This window comes from Mustela erminea, chromosome 18 (assembly GCF_009829155.1).
Source record: "Mustela erminea isolate mMusErm1 chromosome 18, mMusErm1.Pri, whole genome shotgun sequence".
Taxonomy (NCBI): Eukaryota; Metazoa; Chordata; class Mammalia; order Carnivora; family Mustelidae; genus Mustela; species Mustela erminea.
In genome coordinates this window covers 58757728-58779527 of record NC_045631.1, presented here as the reverse complement: position 1 = coordinate 58779527, position 21800 = coordinate 58757728, and the positions used below count along the sequence as shown (strand labels likewise).

Below are 21800 nucleotides of genomic sequence, written 5' to 3'. Positions count from 1 at the left end.
GTTTTGTTAAAACGCACACCCAAGCGCTCTCCATTTCTCAAGTTTCCGAGTGAGCATCCGGGTCAAGAAACAGAACATTGCTGCCCCCCCCACCCCCCTCCCCGCCCCAAACCCTCTGGTGATCCCTCCTGGCCCAAACTTCCCCTTTTTCCATCGGGTCGCCCCTGGCCTGGTGTTTGGTGGCAGTTCCCTGGCTTTTCTTTATGCGGGTTTATTACTTTTGTGTGTATCTTTACGTCACGAAGAAGCATGTACACGTTGAATGCTCACAGGAAGGTCTGGAAGGGTGTCAGAATTCTAGGCCGTGGTGAGGTCAAGGGTGAGTTCTATTTCCTTTAGTTTATCTGCATTTTCTAAATTGTGTTTGATGAACGTGTCTTGGGTGGGTAATTTCTTCAGTCGAAAGGCATCAGGGATGGATGAGAGAGGCAGGGAGGTGAGGGTCTCCTCAGGAGGGGCAGGCGGCAGAGAGGCCCCCCTGTGATTGGGTGATGGCGCTAAGCCTGGGGGGGGCACACGGCACCCCAGGGCCGCCTGACGCTCCCTCCGGTCCCCCGAGAAGCGGTCGCGTGGAGGGTTTGTGGCTCTGTGAGAAGCCTGTGGTCCTTCCTGGAACTCGGAGCCTGGCCGCTCTGTGTCGGCTTCCCGGGGGTGTCACTCGTGTCCTGCACCTGTTCGAGCCGCACAGGCTGGAGTCTTGAGCTCATTCACGGGCCTGGCTGAGGCTGAGGCTTTATCGGTCCCTTTCTGATCTGTCGTCTGGAGGCCTGGGCTGGGGGCACCATCACAGGCCCGGCGGGGCACGGGGTCCTGCCGCAGGCTCTGCCGACAGCCCCCGCTTGTACTCGAGGGCCCCGGGGTACAGACGCCCCCGGCTGCCGCTTTACCGATGGCAGAATGAGAAAATGGACCGACATTTTAGAGGAAAAAGACAAACTGGAAAGCGTTGGGAGAAAAGCCAGCCAGAACCGGTTCTGAACCCCAACTCCGTGCCCGAGCCTCCTTTCCTTGTTCCAGGATGAAAGTCCTCGGGATCCTGGCCCAGCGGAGGCTGGGAAGTCTCTGCGGGGTGAGCCTAGTGCAGACGCCGGGGAGTGCCCACCGCCGTCAGCCTGGGATGCGTGGCGCCCCACGCGCCGCAGCGCTGTCAGAAGAAAGCCGCAGGTGGCACGGGAATGTAACGCCCCCCGCCCCGATTCCCCCCGCCCCGATTCGCGGCCAGCTCTCAGCACGAGCCCAGCCTGCCTGTCCTGTCACCTCCTTGCCCCCGGCCGGCGGGGAGTTCAGGGCACAGGGTTGGAGGAGGGCCGTGGACTTCTCACGACCACACAGGCTCACGGCACCAGAGAGAAATGATATCCTCGGGGGTCTGCGGCCCGGCCTCTGCCGCATCCCCGTGCCTGGTCACCCCGGCTGACCCTCCGCAGGCCACCGTGTCCTCTCCGAGGTCCCATGACGCGGAGAGGGTGGGAAACAAGGGCAGGAGGCTGAAGAGAGCCAGGAATGTGTTGGAGGCAGAGCCGTGGGGCGACGGGCCCATTGGGCTGCGTGTCCCGTGCGCTCGCACGTACCCGGCGAGGCCTGTGCTCACGGTGACCTCACCGGCAGCGGCTCCAACACCGGGGGAGATGACCCAAGCCTTTGCCCGCGGTCACAAGCCCACTGGGCGTCCCTGCTGGAACCCTAGCTGGTCACTGGAGCTTTCAGGAGACGGCATTTCCATCACGGGTCGGGGAGAGAGGGCGCGGGCCACCTGTGGGCTTCGGGTCCGTGGGGGACCGTGCTGTTCAGAGGACAGAATCCATTTCAAGAGGGTGATTTGACTCTGTGACAGTGGGGGCTGAGGGGGGCCCACACAAGGCACCCTGCTTTTTGGGCAAAGGGTTGTTGGTCGGACGTGGGCACACAGTTCTCTCCTGGGGCCTCTCGTCTAGCGTTGAACCTTTCATCCCTCGATGTCTGGGAGAGAAGGACCAGCCCGGCATTTCGGGAGGGAGCGGCCGTAGCGCAGAGCTGGGATGTGTGTCCCCCGTCCCGGGTTCTTGGTCACGACATCCTGTCCCTTCAGCCCAGGTGGCTCCAGAACGGAGAACAAATCTGAGGTGGTCTTTGTTCTGCCGGCGCCGTCCTGGGAGGCGGGGACTGAAGGCGGGAGACCCATCCTCCCCCGTCGGACATCTCTTAGATCGAGACCTGGCCTGTCTCCGCCCTCCCAGCGCAGAAGCCCTCGCCAGCTCTCCCCTGACTGGCGAGGAGGCCTCCTTAAGGCAGGTGAGGCCCGTGTCCCCTCCCGTGTGGATGGGGAGTGGTTGGATGACTCGCCCAAGGTCAGGCCACCGCGGGCTGCTGCCAGGAGTCGAAGGAGCCCGGTCCTGGCACGAGTGTCTGGTAGCGGGATGGGATGTCACAGCGCTGGACTTCCCATGGCTTGGTTCATCTGGCTCCGGGGCTGCCTGTCCTTGGAAGGGCTTGAGGAGAGGGTTGCGCTGTCGCAGCCTGAGCCCTGGAGAGGGCTGGAGGGCTTTCAGCGAAGCCCCCCCCCCCATCAGGCAGGCGGTTCTGTTTCCAGGCAGCCATCGAGGACACATGCTAGCGTTTAGACGAGAGAATACTCCTCTCCGTCCTGTTTGTCTTCGGGAAACGTTGGAAACACCTACACGCGCGGCAGCGGGGGTGGGGGAGCGGTTAAATCAATCACAGCTTTGGACGCTCCGCGGGACCAAATGGTGTTCGGGGGTTTTTTTTTTACCGGGACGCGTTCGGATGGGGGGAGGGGGAGTCAGACGTCCTCTCCCGGGCGTGCGTTTTCTCACGTTCCCGCGGTGAGCGTGAGTGATCCGTGTCCCTGGGAAAGTTACAGCTCAGCAAAGTGAGGGTCTAGCTGTGGAGCACGGTCCAGGGTGGGGGAGAGGGGTGGGCGCTGAGGGAGTGCTAGGTGGGTGAGGGGGGATGTCCTCGCTCCGGAAGCAGCGCGGAGAGGATGGCCGTGGTGGCCGTGCTGGAGCGTTCGGGAAGGCCGGCAGAGGCCCTCTGAGCTGGAACGTGTGGAGGCCATGTCCGTCCGCCACCCCACCCCGCCCTGATCTTGTCCCTTAAGGGCGTGGGTACACCAGCCACATGCAGAGCCCAAGGGCTTGACGGTGCTTGCTGCGGAGGGATAGTCCCCATCTACAGACCCTGAAGAGGGACCCCAATGAAAGTGGGTGGCGGGGGTGGGCTGCGGTTGAGCCCTCCCCGCGGGAAGAAGGCCTCCAGGGCCCTTCAGCCTCAAAGGCTTTTGTCCCCGAGACTCCCACACTTCAGCCAAGTTCCCGTTAATAACTGTCTCGAGAAACCAGACCCCGAGATCGCTTGCTTTGACTTCTGAGGGCCAGAGTCCTGTTCCCCAAACTGAATCGGTGGTGAGATTCGTGGAGGGTGCCCCAGCCCTAGCAACGAGGTCAGATATGTCCGATTGCTTTGGGGGCGTGGGTGGCCCAAGGGGGCCCGGGCTGGGAGCCCTTCTTCCCTGCCCCCCCTGGTGAGTCCTGCAGGGCAGTGACCCCCTGGAGCAGCAGGTGTCCCGCACCCGAGGGGAAGCGGACGCCCTCCCTGCGGCGGGGAGGGGCGGCAGGTATCGCGCGGGGATCCTGGGACAGCTGGGAAGGGCCCCGCAGGGAGCACTGGTGCGTGCTGCCAGGCTGGGGAGGAAAGGATCTTCTCGCCCAGAGCTCCTCCTTAACACCGAAAGGGCACACGTGCCAGACCTTCGAGATGCCCCTGTGTCCGAGCCGTCCCCCTACAATTTGGAGCCAAATCGTTGTGTTTGCTAGACCCACAGCAGGTGTCCTGCCGGGCGCTTGCCCTCCGGCTGGCTTGTTGCTGTCCCTGAATTCACCCCTGCTCTGATGTCACAGGCCAGCAGCTCTGTGGTTCCCGTGGCAGCAGCCTGCCATGGTTCACCAGCTGGGGCAGACGCCGGGCCGCTGGTGGAGGTGGGGAGCTGCGATTCCAGCCTGCTTTGGTCAGTGGGTCCCGGAGACCCCAGCGTGGGCCGACCAAAGTCCCGCGGTGCCCGCCCCTCATCTGTGGTGGGGCGGGTCTTGTGTGTGCCCCGTGTTTGGGGCCTTGGGAAGTGGGACTGGTCAGGGTGGCCAGGCCGCATGCCCAGAAGGCTAGTTTGAAAGTCCTGTGCTGTGGGACTCTCCCTGTAGAGTTGGGTGGGGGTTGGGGGGCAGGACGGGGTTGGGGAGGAACATGGTGGTTTGGGGGAGTGGGGAGAGGTTATCGTGCAGCAGGAACAGCTGTTGGTCAGGGCCACCACCTGACCTGCACTGTGTCCCTGGAGTCCGAGGGGGGAGGGGAACCCGATGACTGGCCTTGTCAAGGGACATCGAGTGAGCCACCAGCCGGGTCCACTGTGAGTTTGGCCCTGTTCTGAGTCCAAAACTGGCCAAGGCAATAATGGAGACATGATGAGCCTGAGCTGTTCCCTCAGGGCCGGGCTGCCCGGCCATCTTGGCCTTCTAGAACCGTCCCAGGTAGGCTGTCCGTCAGGGTGATTGACAGTTAAACGTACAGATCTAAAGCCCCCCACTGCAGGATTCCGGTGCAAAAATCTGCTGTGGGGCCTGGCCCGGATTCCTGCCTACTGTGACTCCCCCGCCCCCCCCCCCCGCCGGGCCCCCAGGGATTTTGATACAGGCGGTCCAAAACCCAGCTGGCTTTAGGAACCACTACTCTGGGACTTGGCTGAGAGTCAGGAAGTGGGCAAACCTCGAGGCTCTGGGTGACACAGACTGTGTCACCGAGTGTATTTTTAGAGGCTAGAACTCAGAGAAATGGGAATTCAAAATGTTTCTGACGTTTGTTTTATCCGGGCTTGGCTTGGATGCCTTCAGTGATGGGTGTCTCACTACCTACCAAGTCAGCCCAATGATTTCAAGACAATCCTGTAGAAAGTGCTTCTTTCCACCTGGCCGGTTTCTGCCTCCCTGTAATGTGCTCTTGGTCTAGCTCCGCCATCTGGAGACACGCACAGTAAGTACCATCCTCTTCCCCGAACAGTGTACTGAGCGTTTGGGTGTTCCTAATGGCGATCAGTGCCCTTATTACGGCCATTTCACAGAGGAGCAAACTGAGGCCCCCCGAGTTAGGAAGCTTGCACCGGATCACACAGTTCATACTCTGCACCAGCACACTGTGCTGCTCTAGACTTTTCTGTCACCTGCGAGTTCCCCTGCAAACCCTCTTGGTTCCTTAGGACTTTTCCTCGGTCGGGTTTTTCATTCTCCTCCTGACCTCAGGCTGCAGCCTCTTCCCCCCTCACTGAACACTCTCTAGTTGTTCTGAATTCTTTCTGCGAAGTCCAGTCCCTCCATTGTTCAGATTTTCTCCTTATTTAGTGAAGTTGCACATTTGTCCCTGTCTGTTTCTTGTTTAGGTGAATTCCTGAGCATTTCAGTAGTTAGCCTTTGATCATGAAACTGTCCCCCGACGTTGGCGAAGTAGACGTTGTGAGCTCTAGACACCTCTTTATGGCTATTCAGACCCACGTCTGTCGGCTGTGTGCCTGGGGGCGCCGCATCCCCGTCTTTACAGCTCTGTGGTGCTCAGACGTTCACCGAGCCTTCTTGTAAGCCGCGGGCTGTTTGCAGAGCCCCACGGGCCGCCTCGCTTGATCAGGACGGCCTGTGGCAGGGGAGCAGGATGGGTTTCTCCTGTGTCGGCCTGCGTCTTCCATGTGCCCTCCAGCTCGGCTCGCCAGGGCCTGGAATGCCCAGCTGGGATCCGAGCCGGGCATCACTGGGCTGGACCATTGTCCCGCTTGTGGTAGACCCCTCTAACCTCACAGGGAAAGATCACACCTCCTCTGTTGGCCGTGCGTCTCTGCCAACCTGTCCCCACTCTACATTTGTGCGGTGAGATTGGGGGCCCATGTGCGAGTTATAAATGTCTTCCTAGTACTTGGTTCCTCGTTATGTTGGACCAGGCATTCAAGCCCATTAACAATCCTCTGTGCAGGGGTGCCTGGGTGGCTCAATCAGTTAAGTGTCTGCCTTCCGCTCAGGTCCTGATCCCAAGGGCCTGGGATCAAGCCCCATCCCTGCATCAGGCTCTGCTCAGCAGGGAGCCTGCTTCTATCTCTCCCTCTGCCTGCCACTCTGCCTACTTGTGCTCTTTCTCTTAATCAAATAAATAAATAAAATCTTTAAAAAAAAAAAATCTTCTGGGCCGGAGGGGCCCCTGACCTGTTTTTGCCTCCCTGAAGCATCTGACTCTTGATTTCAGCTCAGATAGGGATCTCAGGGTCGTGAGATCAAGCCCCTTGTTGGGCTCTGCACTCAGTGTGGAGTCTGCTTGGGATTCTCTCTCTCTCTTTCTCTGCCCCTCCCCTGCTCTCTTGCTCCCTCTAAATAAATCAATAAAATCTTTAAAAAATCTTTTGAGCTTGAGGAGCACCTTCCAACACCACAGCTGGTTCTCTGTGTCCCTGTGGGTCCTTGGAGGCTGGCTGTCCCCTGTTAGACTTGGTAGGTTGGAGTCACACACCCGTGTACTTGACTCACAGAAGAGCCCATCCATGCCCCGTGCCGCTGACTCCGTTGATGCTCTAGACGCAGTTTTAGCAAGCTCCCTGCGTGTGTGCCAGGCTGTTGGGGGAAAGGAGGCTAGGGTGCTGTCCGTCTGTCTGTGCCTCACAGCCAGAGCCGAGGACAGAGGAAGCTATAAAGAGTCGACCTGTAGAGCCCAGATTATATGCTGGGGTCATTTCATGTAGAGGCACTGTGTCCTACATATATATTTTTTTCTTTCTTTTCTTTGTTCTTTTTTTTTGGTTCTATGCATTTTAAAAGCCCTAAAGGGATTCCTTATGTTTTAGTCTAAAAGCTTATCTGCAGTGTGCCGGAAAAGGTCGAACTCGATCTGTTCTGTGGCCTCTCAGAAGACAGAAATTATTAACTTGGCACATGAAAGCGTAAGCTTTCGTTCTAGGGAAATGTTCTCTGGCCATGCCAGCTAATGGGGGCCTTTCTGTGTCTATTTTTATATGTTTCAAAGAAGAAGTGCTAAAACGTGTCACCTAGGCGCCGAGCCTGTAGGCCTTTGGAGAAAGGCAGGAGCATTTCTGTTGTTGCTACAGAGGCCGGGAGATGTCCTTCGAGGAAGGAGAGACTGGACCAGGCGTGGGGAACCGTGGGTAGGGTGAGGAAGAGAAACCCACACGAGCAGCCTTCTGGCCCTGGACCTGGGTCGCGGGGGGAGGGGCATCAGCCCGGCTGGGGAGGGGAGCTGGGTCAAGAGCTGCCGGCCCATCCTCAGGCCCACAGCCCCGGGATCATGGACCTTGTTAGGAATTGCCGGGGAGATGGTGAACTGACTGGGGTCTGGGCCCCTCCCTGCCGACGCAGGGCCTGGGAATCTGCATTTTAACTGGCGGCTCAGTGGACCGTGCTGCAGGTGGCCTGTGGACAGTGCTGGGACACCTGCTGGTGTGGGTGAAGATACCACGTGCTGAGTTAGGGCGGTGGCTACAGCCGAGCGTAGAGGTGTCGGAGTAAGGCTCAGGGCAGGGGGAGGCAGAGAGGCTGGTCAGGAGTCTTGTAGGAGGGGCGCAGGTGGGGAAGGAGGCTGGGAGGAGGCCGCTCGAGACACTGGTACCAGGGAGCACCGTTTGCTAGGGCCGCCTTATTCAGAGTATGGTCCGTGGGCCTGAGGATCGCATCCCCGGGGAGCACCTCACAAGTCAGAATGTCGGCCTCACCCCAGACCTGTGGGATCAAAATCCAGCTCCGAGCAAGATTTGGGAGGCCCGGGGATGGATCTGGCCTTTCCGTGTTTAAGGAAGATACCTGAATGGGAAAGGAGAGAGTGATGCGTTCGATGAACCGCGGTAAAAACACGCAGCAAACACTATGGCCCAGCCCGTTGCACAGAGGCCTCTCGCGATGGTGAGTGCGCAGGTGGTAGGTTCACCCCAGGACAGAGTCCTGGCTCCCAGCACTGAGCTTCCTCCGCCGCGGGGCCTGCGACTCAGATCGGGGGTCAGCCTGCTCAGGCTTGAACCCTTGCTGTCCTGCTTTGAGCTGTGTGGCCTTAGGCAAATTGCTTAACCTCTCTGAGTCTGTTTCCCCATCGGAAAGTGGGGAAGGAGCTGGAGCTCCCCTGTCGTGGTGAGACCAGGCGAGAGCGATGGCCTGTGCCACGGAGGTTTACATGGTGGTCAGTGTCCTGTCCACACATCAAACTCCGTTTGACCGTTTTCTTCACACACGTGACCTCATTTAGTTAAATGTCTGTGAAATCGCGTGCAGTCCTGTGGGCCCAGATGAGCCCTCAGATCATGTTGTGGGTTCCAGCCGAGAAGAAGGTTTGTGCGAGGTAGATGGACGCCCCACGTTCCCTGAGGGGTGCGCTGTCCACGTCCTGTCATTCTGATGACCACAGGCATCGTTCCGGGGGCCCGGGGCCCCATTACCACGTATAGCGTCATCGCAGCAGATGCCGGCACTTGGAGGGCTGCGGGGTTTGTCCCAGCCAACTGCCACGGATCAGCCACGTGACCGTCCACCGCGTGCAGGTCGGGCCCCCTGCAGGTTCTGAGGCCACCGTGAGGACAGGCAGCGGGCGGGTCCTGGGCACATGCATGGCTTCGCCCGTGTCACCCCTCCGTAGCCCTGTGTGGGCCGCCTTGTGCCTCTCGTATGCGAGAGGGAGCCACGGGACTGGAGACCCTGTGGTGGAGTCTGTCCTGTCTGACTTTGGAGCCCCGGGTCTATGTCCCCCCCAGGCCTCTGATCGTGGCACAGTCGGCATCGCTGCTCATGGGCGTGAGGGGCCCTGGAGTCTGCTCTGGGCCTGGCGCCGGCCGGCCGCCCACAAGCAGGTCTCCCCCGCGGCCTGGCAGGGGCCCGTCTCTGCTGGAGGGCGACTGGAGCGACTGGCCGGGGGTGGCCACCGCACTGGGGCCACGGGGTGTGAGAGAATGGGCCCAGTGTCTGCTCGGCACGGGAGGCCAGACGGTGTCCACCGCGCCGTCCGTCTGCTGCTCTGAGTGGGGCTTGTGTCGGGGTGGGGGCTGCGGTTTCCCCGAGGGGTTGAAGGCAGCCGGCCTGGGGCAGGCAGCCGTCCGGCTCGGGGGGAGCAGGAGTACGAGACCAGAGGGAGAACCCCAGGACACTCAGAACACTCCGGCCTCACGTTCGCCCGCGGGGCCGGGCTGGAGGGTGGCAGCTTGGAGGAGCTGGGGGCGTGGGCGGAGGGCAAGCTGGCGTCTGCTGGGCGTCACGGGGTTTTCAGTTCCTGAACTGGGAGCTGACTGTAATTTCCGCACTTTGTCCTCAAGAAGTCTGTCCAGACGTTTTCTGTTTCCATGCATTTGCCTGTCTCGCGGAAAGCCAACTCCGTGGTATTGGTGGGGGGGCCTCTCCGGGGGTCTGGGTCAGGGTGACCGAGCGGGAGCGGGAAGGCATGTCCGGGCGTTACTAACCATCGCCGGTTAACAGAAGGTTGAGCCAGGGCACCGCTGGACCCGGGGGTGCGCTTTCCCTTGCTCCAGGGGTCTTCCAGAGTGGACAGGGGACAGTCCCTGCTCTCCCCTCCTGTCCAGACCCCACAGTGGCCGTTCGCAGGGCGGAAAGAGCCCAGGCACATCTGCGACTCGGACCCAAACTCCTATCTTCCCCGTGAGCCGGGAAGGTCGGCCAGTCCCCCTGTGCTCCCACGGCTTTGCTCTGGGCCCGCACTTGCCTTTCTCTGGGGGCGCACCCTCGGGCGTGCGGTTGCTGGGACATACGGCAAATCTGCGTTTACCTTTTCAGAATCGCCCAAACTTTTCCAAAACAGCTGCACCGTTTTGCATTCCGCCAGCGGCTTGGGAGGAAGCCGGCGGCTCGAAGTCCTCACCAGCACTTGTTAGGGTCCGTCTGTCTCGACATCGCCGTCCCGGTGGGCGCGAATGGTCCCCCGCGGCTTCCGCGTGCTCCCCCCTCCCGCTGACGGGCGATGCTGGAGCCTCACGCTTCATGAGCCGTGTGCCTTCTCTTTAATCGAGTGTCTGTTTCGCCTTTTTTTTTTTTTTGGCCCGTTTGAAGATCGGATTGTCTTACTGCATCTCAAGTGGTTTTCAGAGTCTGGATTCAAGCCTTCTGTTGCGCGTGTGATTCTCGGGTCCTTCCTGCCAGCCTGTGCCTTTTGTTCTCGCTTATGAATGACGTCCCTCGGCCTGCAAACATGTTTAGTTTCGATCCCTCATCCTCTCGATTTCTTCTGTTCCTTGTGCTTTGGGGGTCGTACCCGAGGAGTCCTTGCCGGACCCAAGGTCGTGAAGGCACACGTGTGTCTCGCGCTGAAGCGATAGCTTAAGACCTTGCATTAAGGTCCGTGCTCCGTTTTGAATTCGTTTCCATACGTGGTGTGATTTTGCATGGGGCTACGATCTGTCACGAAAACACCCAAACTGTTCCTTTTCCCTTCGAGTTCCGGGGGCTCCTCTGCCGAATCCCGGGCACTCACGGACGGCGCCCTGGCTCCCTCCAACCCCGGCTCATCGCGCCGGTTGGCAGAGTAGCTGCGTGGAGCGCTCACCGCTGTTCTGAGGGTCTAACCGGATCAGATTTATCGAAAGCTGGTGGCCGTGTGAGTGGCCTCGGTTGGTCAAAGGCACCGGGGTTCTCGAGAGCTACACAGACCCGTCTCTGCCACTTGCCAGCTGTGTGATCCGGTGAAGTTTCTTAAGCGGGCCCTGCCTCAGTTTCCCCATCTGTGAACCAGGGGTGCTGGTGGCTCCTTACCCCACGGGGTTATCGCACGGAGGATGAGCACATAGCTGTAACTGTTCTGTGTTCTGCGGACGCGGGGTCGTCTTCCGACTCCTGCCGTGCCTCTGGGCCGGCCTGGCTCAGCCTGGATGCACAGACACTAATGTGGAAGCAGGGAGAGGTGGAGGAGGGGCCCTCGGCACGGCCTGCCCCTGCCCAGGAAGGGGCTCCTTTAGCCCATCGGTCCGGCTAGTCTTGACATCAGCAGGTGGCCACAGGTGTGAGTCCACGCTTTGTTGGTGTAAATGCCCTTCCTGGTCTAAGAGGGCCTGCGGGGCACGGGTCCCTTCCTGATGCCAAAGTGTCCCCCTCCGATAACCCCACAGAAGAAGAGCTCTGGATTCTGAGAAAAGAAGCTTAAGCCTCCCTGATGGGTTTGCAGTGGATTCTAGTACCACACGGACATGCACACATGCACGCACACGGACACACGTGCACACTTGCACACCCCCCACAACCCTCATGTGTGCACCCACCCGCACCTGTGCATGTACACACGTGCACGCACGCACACTAATCCATACCCGCACACACGCACTGGCACACACAGGCACACACACGCACATGCACAAACGTGCACGCACTCACACCCTAACCTAGAGGCTCCTCCTCCACCTTTTCCTCCTCCCGTGTGTGAGCAGCCCCCCTGCAGAGCCCACTTGCACCCTCCTACCCCCACCAGTGTCCCAGCACCCCTCCTAAGGTGGGAGATCAGGTGGGGGTCTCAGCCTTGGCACTGCTGACCAGGGGGGCTGAGCCACTGTCCACTGTGGGGACCGTCCCAGGCAGCACAGGTTGTCTAGCAGCGTCCCTGGCCTGCATACGCCAGGTACATCTCCTCCCCCAAGTTCTGACAAGAAAAAATGTCCCCAGACGTGGCCGATGTCCCCTGGAGAGCAAAACCACACCCCGCTGAAAACACCTGCCCCCCAGGGTCCTGTTAAAGGTGTGCCAGACAGATGGGGACCTGAGCCCATGCCCTTGAGGGTGGGTCTTGGCCTAAATGACCGGGAGGGATGCGTTCTAGCTCTCGTCCTGCATTCAGAGCTGCGTGTGCCTTGTCTCCAGGGGCTCGCTCTTCTCAGAACGCTCCGGGCGGCAGAGTGTGTCGTGGTCGTGCGGGCTTCGCGTGGGCCGGCCGTGGCAACTGTGGCTCTCCGGCCCCTCGCGCCTTGATTCCCGCTCTTGGCTCCCGCCACCGTCGCTCTGAAGCCGTGTCCGCACAGGTCACCAACATGAAAAGAAATGCAGACAGAGCCGCCGGGCTGAGTCCCAGCCCCAAACAGCAGGCCCCGCGCTTACAGCAGAAGCACAGGTTGCTGCAGGTCCGCGAGAAGGGACCCCTGGCCCTGCAGAGACAAGACCTCCCTCAGCCGAAGAGCCCACAGCCCCCACGCCTGGCCGAGGAGCTGGAGGCCCCCGGCCAGCCCCAGCACGTCCGGGGCCTGGAGCACCTGTATTTAGCCCATCGGTTAGGTGCTGGGGGAGGAGAGGCCAGGGAGCACCGGCCTGACTCGAAGGGGCCGGCCCAGCGAGGAACAGCCCGGCCGCCCAGGGCCCGGGAAAAGCACAGAGCAGCCATCCGAGAAGAGAAGAGTCACAGAGAAGGGCTGGCTGGACAGCAGGCCCGGCTCACCCAGGCCCAGAGGAGAGCCGCGGGCCCCGAGAAGCTGGGGGCTCCCAGAGGCGCAGGCCTCACCCGTCGCCCCCTCTGCCCCCGCGAGCAGAGTAAGAGCAAGCGACCGCCTTTGATGAAGGCCCGCGGTGGCCACCGTCCCGCTGACCCCTGGGGGAGCAGAGGGGTAGACAGAGAAGAGTTCTTGGCTGTCCCCGGGGCGCTCGGGCATCCGCAGAGAAGGGAGAAAGGAGGAGCCCGGGACAGGAGGCGGCGGCCGGGGAAGGGGGCAACTCCTCCGGGTCAGGGCCGCGCACATAGCTCTCTGGATCAGAGCCCCGAGGGAAACACAGAGGACCCAGAACAGCCGTGGCCCATCTGCTGGACCCACGGAGGGGGTGCTGCGCCCCAGGCGTGTCTCTGCAGACGCGGGGACAAGAGCAGGTGGCAGAGGGAGCTGGAGTTAGCCTTCCAGGAGCTGTTCAACACCAACAGGGAGCTGAAGAAGCACTTGACCTTGCACCTTGCCCTGGGGCCCGCGGCGGATCAGAGCGCCAGGGACGAGCTCAGCCCCCGCGACGTGCAAGAACCGACGGGGGAGTCCCAGCGCCACCAGCCAGCGGTGGGCCCAGAAGCGGACGTGGAGCCCGGCGCGGAGCCCACGGGGCCAGCGCAGGCAAAGGCCCCTGAGTCCCGAACCAGCTTGGAGGAGTTCTTGAGCAACCTCAAGAACCAGAAATATCTCAGGCCGACCACGTTCCCGTCTAAGACCATGAGTGAACCGTTGTCTCCCAAGGCGGGGGTGTTTATCGGTGCAGAGAACCGGCTCCTGGGTGGCCTGGGCTCCAGGGAGGCACTGGCCAGACCCGACCCGCTGGCGGAGGGCCCCCGGTGCCGGTTCCTGCAAGAACAGGCAGACGGAGCCAGCCTCGTGGCCTTGTGGCGGAGACCAGATGGGCCGCCGGAGCCGGTGCCCCGGACGGGGCCCCCGGGGCTGAGCTGGGAAGCCCGCTCCCAGGCCGGGCTGGAAGGGCAGAGAGAACAGAGAAGGGCAGGCCCGGCCCACCTGACGTCTTACTCCTCCCTAGACCCCGAGGAGGAAGGGGCGTGTGACACCACTTCCCCCTGGGCCTCCGGCTTCATCGTCGATGATGACAGGCACAGTCAGATGATCCATGACCTTCAGCAGCAAATTGAAGAGCAAAACAAGTTGCACAAGCAATTTCTCGCAGAAGCCAGGAAACGCTTGCAAGAGTTTCAGAGGATATGATAAGAGCGGGCGTCCCACCCATGATAAAAATACATCACTGATAACGGGCGTGATGCCGGAAATGGTACTCCTCGCCCGGAGAGTCTGTGTGTGTGTCCACCTCCCCGTTCAGACCCCGTGGGCCCCCTCCCAGTGGGCTGCCTGTCCCCGCCGCCCCCCCGCCCCCGAAGGCCTTCTACCCAGGTCCCATCCGGGAAGGCTCCCTGGCATGACCCTGGGAACCTGTCAGGCGGGGCGCGGAGGTGGGTCCGGGGGCTGAGGCCGCTGGCGCAGGCCGGGAGCTCAGCCAGGGATGCAGGTGAGGGAAGGAATCCAGACGTTTTCAGCAGATAAGCGCTGGACTTCAGGGGCGTCCAAGGTCAAGCGGGCAGAGTTTCAAAAGATACATCATTTGTTGCTTGGCAGTTGGCTGGGACACGCATGGGGAGATGGCGCTAACGACTCTCGTCTTGCAAGTCACCAAAGCCAACCTCATTTCATGGGACTTGGCTTACGACATTCTTGTCACTTTACTGTTGGGAAGGGAGACAGGGAGAGACAGGCAGAGGAGAGGCAGGGGGAAGGGGACAAAGAGAAGACAGAGCCCCAGAGAAGAAAGGGGAGGGGTCTGCAGCAACCCGCCTGCCAGCTGCCTCGGCCTGGGGCAGGCAGGGGCGGGGCGCCTGGCTGGCTGGTCATGTCCCACCCCTGGGACATGGGTGCACCCCAGACCCGGCAGCCCTGGGGACCCTGCCTGGGCGGGATGGGGTTCTTCTGCCAGTGGCAGATACTTAGAGACAGGAATAGGGACGGATACACGTTTTCTGCAGAGAACCAGATAATAAACGTTCTAGGTTTGCCAGCCCACCGGTCTCTGGGGCCACGACGCATCCCTGCCCCAGCACCTTGAGCGCAGCCCTACACAGCACATAAGTGGATGGGAAGGGCCAGGTTCCCAGTAAGACTCTATTCACAGAAATGGGAAGGGGAGGTGACTGGGTGCAGACCTCAAGCGGCAGTTAGGTGACCCCTGGACTGGCGCGGGGAGCACATGGCTGCCTCCCTCCCTCCCCAGGACCACCGAAGAAGATCATCTGTCTTCGGTCCTGGTGCATTTCTATCACTGGTCCATGAACGGCGTTCTGTCCCTTAGTGGATGCTTCCTGCATAGCATGATGGACGTGAGCCCGCCACCCAAACCCAGGACCTAGACTTTCTCAGAATCAGCTTCTGCCTGTGTGCTCCTTCCCTGGTCCGCTCCTCCTCAGCTGCGTGCCTGCCAGACTTGGGGTTCGTCCGTCTGTTTCACCCTGCGGGCTGCTCAGGGAGATGTGGGGTGACCCAGGCCCGTTAGAAACCCAAGCGCTTCCCTGGAGTGCATCAGGCTCACGGAACCCCCACACGGGCCACTCAGACAGGGTGGGGACGGCACCCTATAAGTTTTGGGGATATTTTTCAAATCCCCAGTAGCCGGGGTGAGGGAGTTTTTGTGATCTTTTGATCTTAATCTCATTGAAAGCATCTCCCTGAGCTCCGTTGTCTTATCTGGCTTTTCCATGTTAGGTAGAGAAAATTGTTTGGTCCCAGCCTGTTTCCATTCTGTCCTCTGCTGCTGGAATGTCACGGGTCTGGGGCTGCAAAGCCAACTTGACCGTCCGATCTGAGCCCAACATGAGTGAGCATGAAGCCCCGGGGCCAGGAGGGCTCTGAGACTCCCAAGCCAGATGAGGATTAGCTGGGGGAGGATGGGCTGTGGTTGCAGGCTGCGGGGTCACCTGGGGCTCCCGCCTGCTGCTAAAGAGTCACCTTGGTCCCAGAGGGCGCTGCGGGATCACCAGGTTTAAAGCCATGGGTGTGATGGGCCCGGATCCCTGAGCACCTGGAGGCTGCGGTCCGATGAATGGACGAGACTGCCTGTCAGGGGATTATTTTTGTTTCTACTTCCCAAGGTAGTATTTGTGGCCCGAGTGTCCTAGGCGAGGAAGTGCCCCTTCTCGGCCACACTTGAGCTAAAAGTAGACATAGGAGATGGACAGGGAGGCAAGGAAGAGGGTGAGTCACCGGTGCCCGGTGGTCACGCCTACCCTGTCCCCCGGCTGCAGGATGAGACACCCTGCCCTTTCCCACCGGGGCTGCAGGGGGCTGGGGACCACAGGTGCTGCTTTGCTCCCTGCAGATCGCTCAGACGCACCTGGATGACGGTGCCAGAGGCCGTGGGACCCTGGGATGCCACCTGGACGAGTGGGGGCTCCTGGCAGGTTGCCATGGAGCACGGCCAGGTGGCAGCAAGGATTCCTGACCTGATGACTGTGTGCGCCTTTGTCGTCCTGGCCCACTTCTTGCGTCTTCCCCTGGGGGTCCAGCCTCTGCGAACACTGTATCTTCTAGAACTTTCCGTGGGTTTCATGCTGCTGCTCACACTTTCAGGGGCAGCGTCCCTGTTTCCATGTCATTCTGAATTTATGAGAACATTTACTGTCCGGTCCGAGGGTCCTCATGCCTTTCTCCTCCGCCACCCAGCCAGGTGAGTGGTTATGGGGTGATGATGATATCTAGACCCTCAGAGACGTAAAATAAAGGGGAAATGAAGATTTTTAAAATTGGGGCACAGGGCCCTCTCTCAGACCTGCAGCGGTTCTCTGGTGAGCAGAGGACGGCCCCGGCATGTGGACGGCCTCCCGCCCCCGCCTCCTCCCTCTGTGGCACGATGGGGGGGTTGATGTGGACGCGTGGACGCCTCTACAGTTGCTGGAACAGCCCCGGCCGGGCTGCAGGCTGGGGAGGGAGTGCGGGGTTGAGCACGCCTCTCTACCCTGCCAGCTCCGGGGCGGTCGGGGGGCAGCCTTGCTTGCTCGGCTAGGGTGTAGGAGGAGGGGCGGGCACAGGGGCCTCCCAGGTGCTCCCCGCGCGGGAAGCCGGAGCGTGGGCCCTGGGATCCCCGCCTTTACATCCCCGTCTGTGCCTGAGTGGCCACGGCTTGGGGTCAGCCCGCAAGACTGCAGGTCTCCGTCCTACACGAGGGGGAGGGTGGCTGCCCAGTCCGGGCCCTCCCGCTCTCACCGCGTCCTGTGGGGCAGCCCGGAGAGGGGCACAGACTTCCCCCGGGGCCCCGGCCTGTTAGAGGCAGTGTGGGGGCAAGCCCGGCCGGCCTCTCCATGCCCCTCTGCCAGCCGGTGGGCAGGCGAGGATCGCAGCGGGGTGGCCGGATGGCCCCTCTGCCCCCCGCCCTGCGCCGTCCAGCTGCTGCCCCCGCTGCGGGCTCCGGGCCTGCGGCTTTGCAGGGCCGAGCTTGGCCGCTCCTCGGGGTCTTGGCGGGGAAAGTGCAGAGCAGCACTTCCTTCCACAAAGCCGCACTGTTCTCAGCAAATCCTCCCAGGATCGGGGTGCATTTTTTTCAAGTGATTCAGCAGCACGTGAATGGGAAGGGCCTGCGCCCAAGGCTTCGGGAACCGCGACCGAGGCCTCTGGCATGAGATCCTGTTGGGCTCCCAGGGAGAGGAAGAGTGGCGGGGCGTGAGTCGGGGGCCCGCCGGGGTCCCGGGCGGGGGCAGGCGGCTGAACAGCGACCCCCCCCCCCAGCTTCTCTCTGCACAGCCGAGGAGCTCTTAGGGATGGTTCCCTCGTGCTCCCCGGGGGGCCTGAGCCGGCGGACAGGAAGTGGAGGTGGGAACGCTGGTCTCCATGGAGACGGGGCGTCCAGTGGACAGCAGCTCATGGGAATGTGCTAGAATCTCGGAAGGCCCAGGGCTGGGGCCACACTGCGCTCTGCTGTCCAGTCACCCTCCCCGCCCCACCCTCGGCCCCCACAGACACACGTGCTCCGAGGGGCGGGTGAGCGCAGGCATCCCCGCCGCGGCCCGAGTCACGCCGGCCAACCTTGCCCTCGGCCTGGACTGGCGCAGCCCTGCCCCAGAGCTGGGGACGTCGGTCGGCTCCCCGGGGTGAGGAGGCTTTCAGGGACCCGAAGGTGGCACCGGGTCTGTCGGGGCTGCGGCTCAGGCGGAGGGAGCCCCTGGTTGCCTCCTGCCACCACAGGAAGATTTCAGTTATGAAATGGTGCCTCACCCCACCTTTTTCTCAGTTCCCTAGAAGAAGTGAATTGGTGGAAGTCGACCCCACTGCTGACTTAGAGCACCAGGCCCTGACACCAGGGAAGGCAGAGCCGGGTGTCCCGGGAAAGTCCCCACCACCACCACCACCGAGGGGCACCTGCAAAGGTGGGGTGTGGCCAGACAGCGAGGCCGGGGGGCAGGTGGGGCCGGACGCTCCCGTGGACGTCTGGGTGCCGAGCCAGTGCTGACGCCACGCATTCCTTGGGACATCTCCCAGGCTGTTGGACCGCACCCCGTTTCCACGTGCGGTTCTGTGGGGAGGGGCGTGGCCCTGAGACCCAGAGGGTCTGAGTGGGCCCGCCGTCCACGTGAGCTCGCTTGTCTTTCTCAATCCCTGTGTGCCCCGTTCCCTGCCCTCCAGCGCGGGAGGTCGCCCACCCTGCCTGCGAAGCAGATGCAGTCCCATTGGAGAGGTTCAAAACCGCCCTTACGGTGCCCCCCGAAGCAGTTAGGGACCCCACAGCGGTGCGGGGCAGGGCGCTGAAAACGTGCTCGATTCCTTCTAGCTCTTACAGGGCAAAGCTGCCGCTGTTACTGCGGGGCGTGTATGGGTGTGGACGGGGCTGTGGGGCACCACCTCGCTTTCCCAAGTCTGGCCCCGAGGGCTAGCGTTTGGGTGGGATGGGGGCGCCCCTGCGCTGCCCTCAGCCGGGCTTTGGACAGCTCATCAAAACTCCCAGGGACCTCAGCCGGGTCAACCAGCCGTGCAGCGTCCCCTGTCTGCCCAAAAGGGACAAGAGTCCCATCCCATATGCCAGCTGCCGGATGCTTACGGCGTTACGGGGACGGCGGCAGCTCTGTGATTGGGAGGGTGTCATGTCCAGACCCGGAGCACCCTGTTCTCTGGAGAGTGTGGACAAAAGCAGGGAACGTACAGCTGTCCCCCAGCCCCCCAGCAGAGTGGAGACCCCTGGAGGAAGGGGCGTCTGGGCTTCCTCTGAAGAGGCCAGCAGGAAGACAGGGGGACCGAGGGACCCACGGAAGGTGTTTGCAGCCCGGGCAGCGCAGTGGCCCCGTTTCCACCTAACACGTGCCCTTCTGCACACTCACCCCCTGATGGCCCTCAGACCCCGGCGCCCGCGGTGGGCTTGGCTCAGCTGCATTCCTGTCACTGTGCAGGGTGACCCCCTCCCGACTGGGGACAGGACAGGAGGGTCTTTGGCCGATGTGCTGGGCCCCATCTCTCCCTCCCCCTACACGAGTGGCACGGGGAACGGGCCCCCAGCGGAGGGACCCCAGGGCCGGGGCGAGGACAGAAGAGCAGAGCAGTGCCATCCCCGTGGGCAGCGGTCTCCCTGTCGACCCTGCCGGGTTCCCGCCGGCTGCTGCGGGCTGCGGGCTGGGCTGAGAGGGACGTGGCCTCCACTGACGGTGAGCTAGCCCTGCCGCTCTGAGTCAGGACGCTGGTGAGACTCCGATGATCTGGGGAGGGATTCTGACCTTCGATTTAGAGACGAATGTTTTCTCCGAACCCCAGAGATTCCCACATCTCCTCTGGGCGAGGGCATGATTTTTCCCGAAGCCAGAAGCTTGGCGTTGGCCAGCACCGGGGCCTGGGAACTTAGCATGAGCTGAGTGCATCCAGACAAGCCCATGAAGGTCTAAAAGTCATGTTTGAACAGCCACAGCTTGACCTGGCTCTGGAATTGGGCGCGGCTGCCCAGCAGAGTGGCCCCTTGGGGGAAGTGTCCCATTAGGAGATAGTTATGTACGTAGCTCTCCCGTGGGAGAGCTGCCAGGCTCGCGGCAAGATAGTGAAAACGACTCAGTGGGTGTGAAGTCAATGAACTCGTTAGAGAAGGTTCTTTTTCACAGTCTGGCTGCCCACAGGTTATGGGGACGCCTCGTCCTTCTCCGTTGCTTCCCCAGGAATGTCCACGGACGCAGAAGGTGTCGGTGGGGTGCCAGCTGTGAGTGAGCGGGGGGAGGGGGGGTGATTTGAATCTCTGCCCAGGCTGGTCAAGCGTGGGCCCCCCCCCACCGCCCCTGCCCCGGGCCGGCCCAGGCCACGTGGTGTGCTGAGGACACCCTAGGTTTCCCGAAAGCTCCGGCTCTTCTCACCCCACCCCCGCCCTAGGCAGCAAGAGGGACAGTCTGGCCTCCCGGGCCTTCCCGGGTGTCCTTTCTCATAGTCTGAACGTAGCCTGTGTTCTTTGGATCCTCGTCCCGGACCTTGACTCTCCACCCACCCAGCTCTTTTCCATCCCAAATCTGGCTGGGTGGACTAGGGATTGTTTTGCAGCTGCTAACGGGGGAAGTGACATCATGTGATGTCCGCGGCCCAAGGGCTGGGGGCAGGGGCTCTGCGGTTGCGTGTGCTTTGAATTAAGTCGACGGTTGTGCATTCCAGTAGCCAACATCTGGCGGTGAATTCATCAGCCAGTGTATCACCCTTGATCTCAAACCCAGATGTTGTGTTAACGGCAGAAGGGGAAGAAAAAAAACAAAATCGGAGCAGCTCAGGGAGAAGCCATCATTTTTTAGCACAAAGCAGTTAAAACAGGGATCTTTATAAAGCCTCTTGTTCCCGCCACTGCCTCTTGTTTCCTACAGCCAGGAGCAGGCCCATGGAGCAGAGCCGCTCACTGCTAGGCAGTGGACAGCTTGCGGGCTGGTTGCCCACCCGGGGCCAGGCACCTGGCCCAGCACATAGTAGGTGTTCGGCAAACGTGTGTCCTTGTCTGGATTTTAATTTCCTCTCAGACTCTTGGCGTCTCTTTGCTTTTCCCCAGTCCTGGCCTTTAAGTGGTCTGGGGCCGAGACGGGCCCATCCTTGACTTAGAGTGGCCTCCATCCCAGAGCTCTGGGATGCCTGTCCCCTCGGGTGTTGGAAATGCCTTTCTGGAGAGCTCTCTGCCTCCTCCCTGCCCACTGCTTGGGTTGGAAGTGGCTTCTCTCTCCGCCGTCGGCGGGTCTGACTTCTTATCTGGGTTGGATGCTCCTTGAAGGCCATCACTGTCACGAAAGACCCTCCCTGGCCTTATCCCTTTCTCCCATGGGCAGAAGGAGGCCCACGCTTTTAGGATTTTACCTGAAAGGCAACTCAACCCCGAGCTCTGAGTCTGGCGGCTAAGAAATCCCCACTCTGGCCTCATGCCGGGGGCAGAAGGCTGAGGATCAGAATGTCCACAGCCAGAGCTGGCTGGGGTCCCCCATGCGGCGGCCCCAGCCCTCCGTCCCTGTGGGGTCCCTCTGCCTGTTTCCCCCAGGTCTCCTGCCTTCAGCTTGCCGGTGGGATCCTCCGGCTTTGATGAATTCATTTGCTAAACCTTTGCCTGTACCCTTCCCCGCCCAGAGTGCTGAACCTGCACCGCACCTGCTTCCCTGAGCGGGGCTGCGGCATATCCGTGGACAGGGGTACCCCTGGCCCCTCTCCTTCGCGTCCGACAGTGTTGATGTTTTCAGATCGCCACAGAGCTGGTCTTTCTTTGCCCCTCTTGATTCTCTTTCTTTCCTTCACGTTATCTCCCATTTCGCAAAGTGGAGAGGAGCTTCCAGCGCCGCATTCAAAGACCCCGAGGAATCCTGAGTTCTTATTTGCGTGGGCCAGCCCCGCTGCGGTTCCTCCTGGCCCCCACCCCCACATCCCTGCAAGGCAGCCTGGGAGCCGGTTCACAAGCTGGCCTCGACCCGCGAGTCTGCCCTGGATCCCGGATTCAACCAGTTCCTTCTTTCCGATCATTTAAAAAAGGAAAGCGTGTCATCTGTCGCCCTAAAGCGAAGCCAGCAAGTTAGGAAGCGGTGTCCGACCTAGAGCCTGGGATTCGTGCTGGCCAGGGGGTGCCGTCCGGACCCGAGCGGCCGGCGCGGTGCAGCCCCCCCAGCCTCCTACCTGCAGGAGTAGGAGAACATGCCAGGCACGGCGCGTCCCACGATCTGGGTCCTCTAGTCCCGGGGTAGCACAGGGGGCTGATGATGGCGGTGCCTCGGTGTCTGCTGTGAGCGCCTGTGCCTCCGGGGGGGCGCGTCCATGACCCTGCACGGCGGGCAGGGGCCGAGAGAAGGGTCTCGCCCGGTGCTGCCCC

At 61.5% G+C, this 21800-nt stretch overlaps 2 protein-coding genes across 5 annotated transcripts in view; both read left to right on the top strand.

Moving 5' to 3' along the window:
- Nucleotides 1-21800, top strand: part of TIMP2 (TIMP metallopeptidase inhibitor 2) — a 44182-nt gene that overhangs the window by 7388 nt on the left and 14994 nt on the right. The gene's annotated exons all lie outside the window — the stretch shown is intronic.
- CEP295NL (CEP295 N-terminal like) lies at nt 1206-13844 on the top strand. 4 transcript variants are annotated; one of them, XM_032320083.1, is made up of 3 exons: nt 1206-3974; nt 4881-5019; nt 11868-13844. In XM_032320083.1, the coding sequence occupies exon 3, from the start codon at nt 12035-12037 to the stop codon at nt 13682-13684; it is 1650 nt and encodes a 549-aa protein (XP_032175974.1). In that variant the 5' UTR covers nt 1206-3974; nt 4881-5019; nt 11868-12034; the 3' UTR covers nt 13685-13844. The 4 variants fall into 4 exon arrangements, with proteins under 4 accessions (XP_032175974.1, XP_032175972.1, XP_032175973.1 ...); XM_032320081.1 differs by having other exon boundaries at nt 1206-4003; XM_032320082.1 differs by having other exon boundaries at nt 1206-4399.

What these genes read in the sequence shown, in the direction of transcription:
- CEP295NL (XM_032320083.1), top strand. Translation starts at nt 12,035, where the DNA reads ATGAAAAGAAATGCAGACAGAGCCGCCGGGCTGAGTCCCAGCCCCAAA.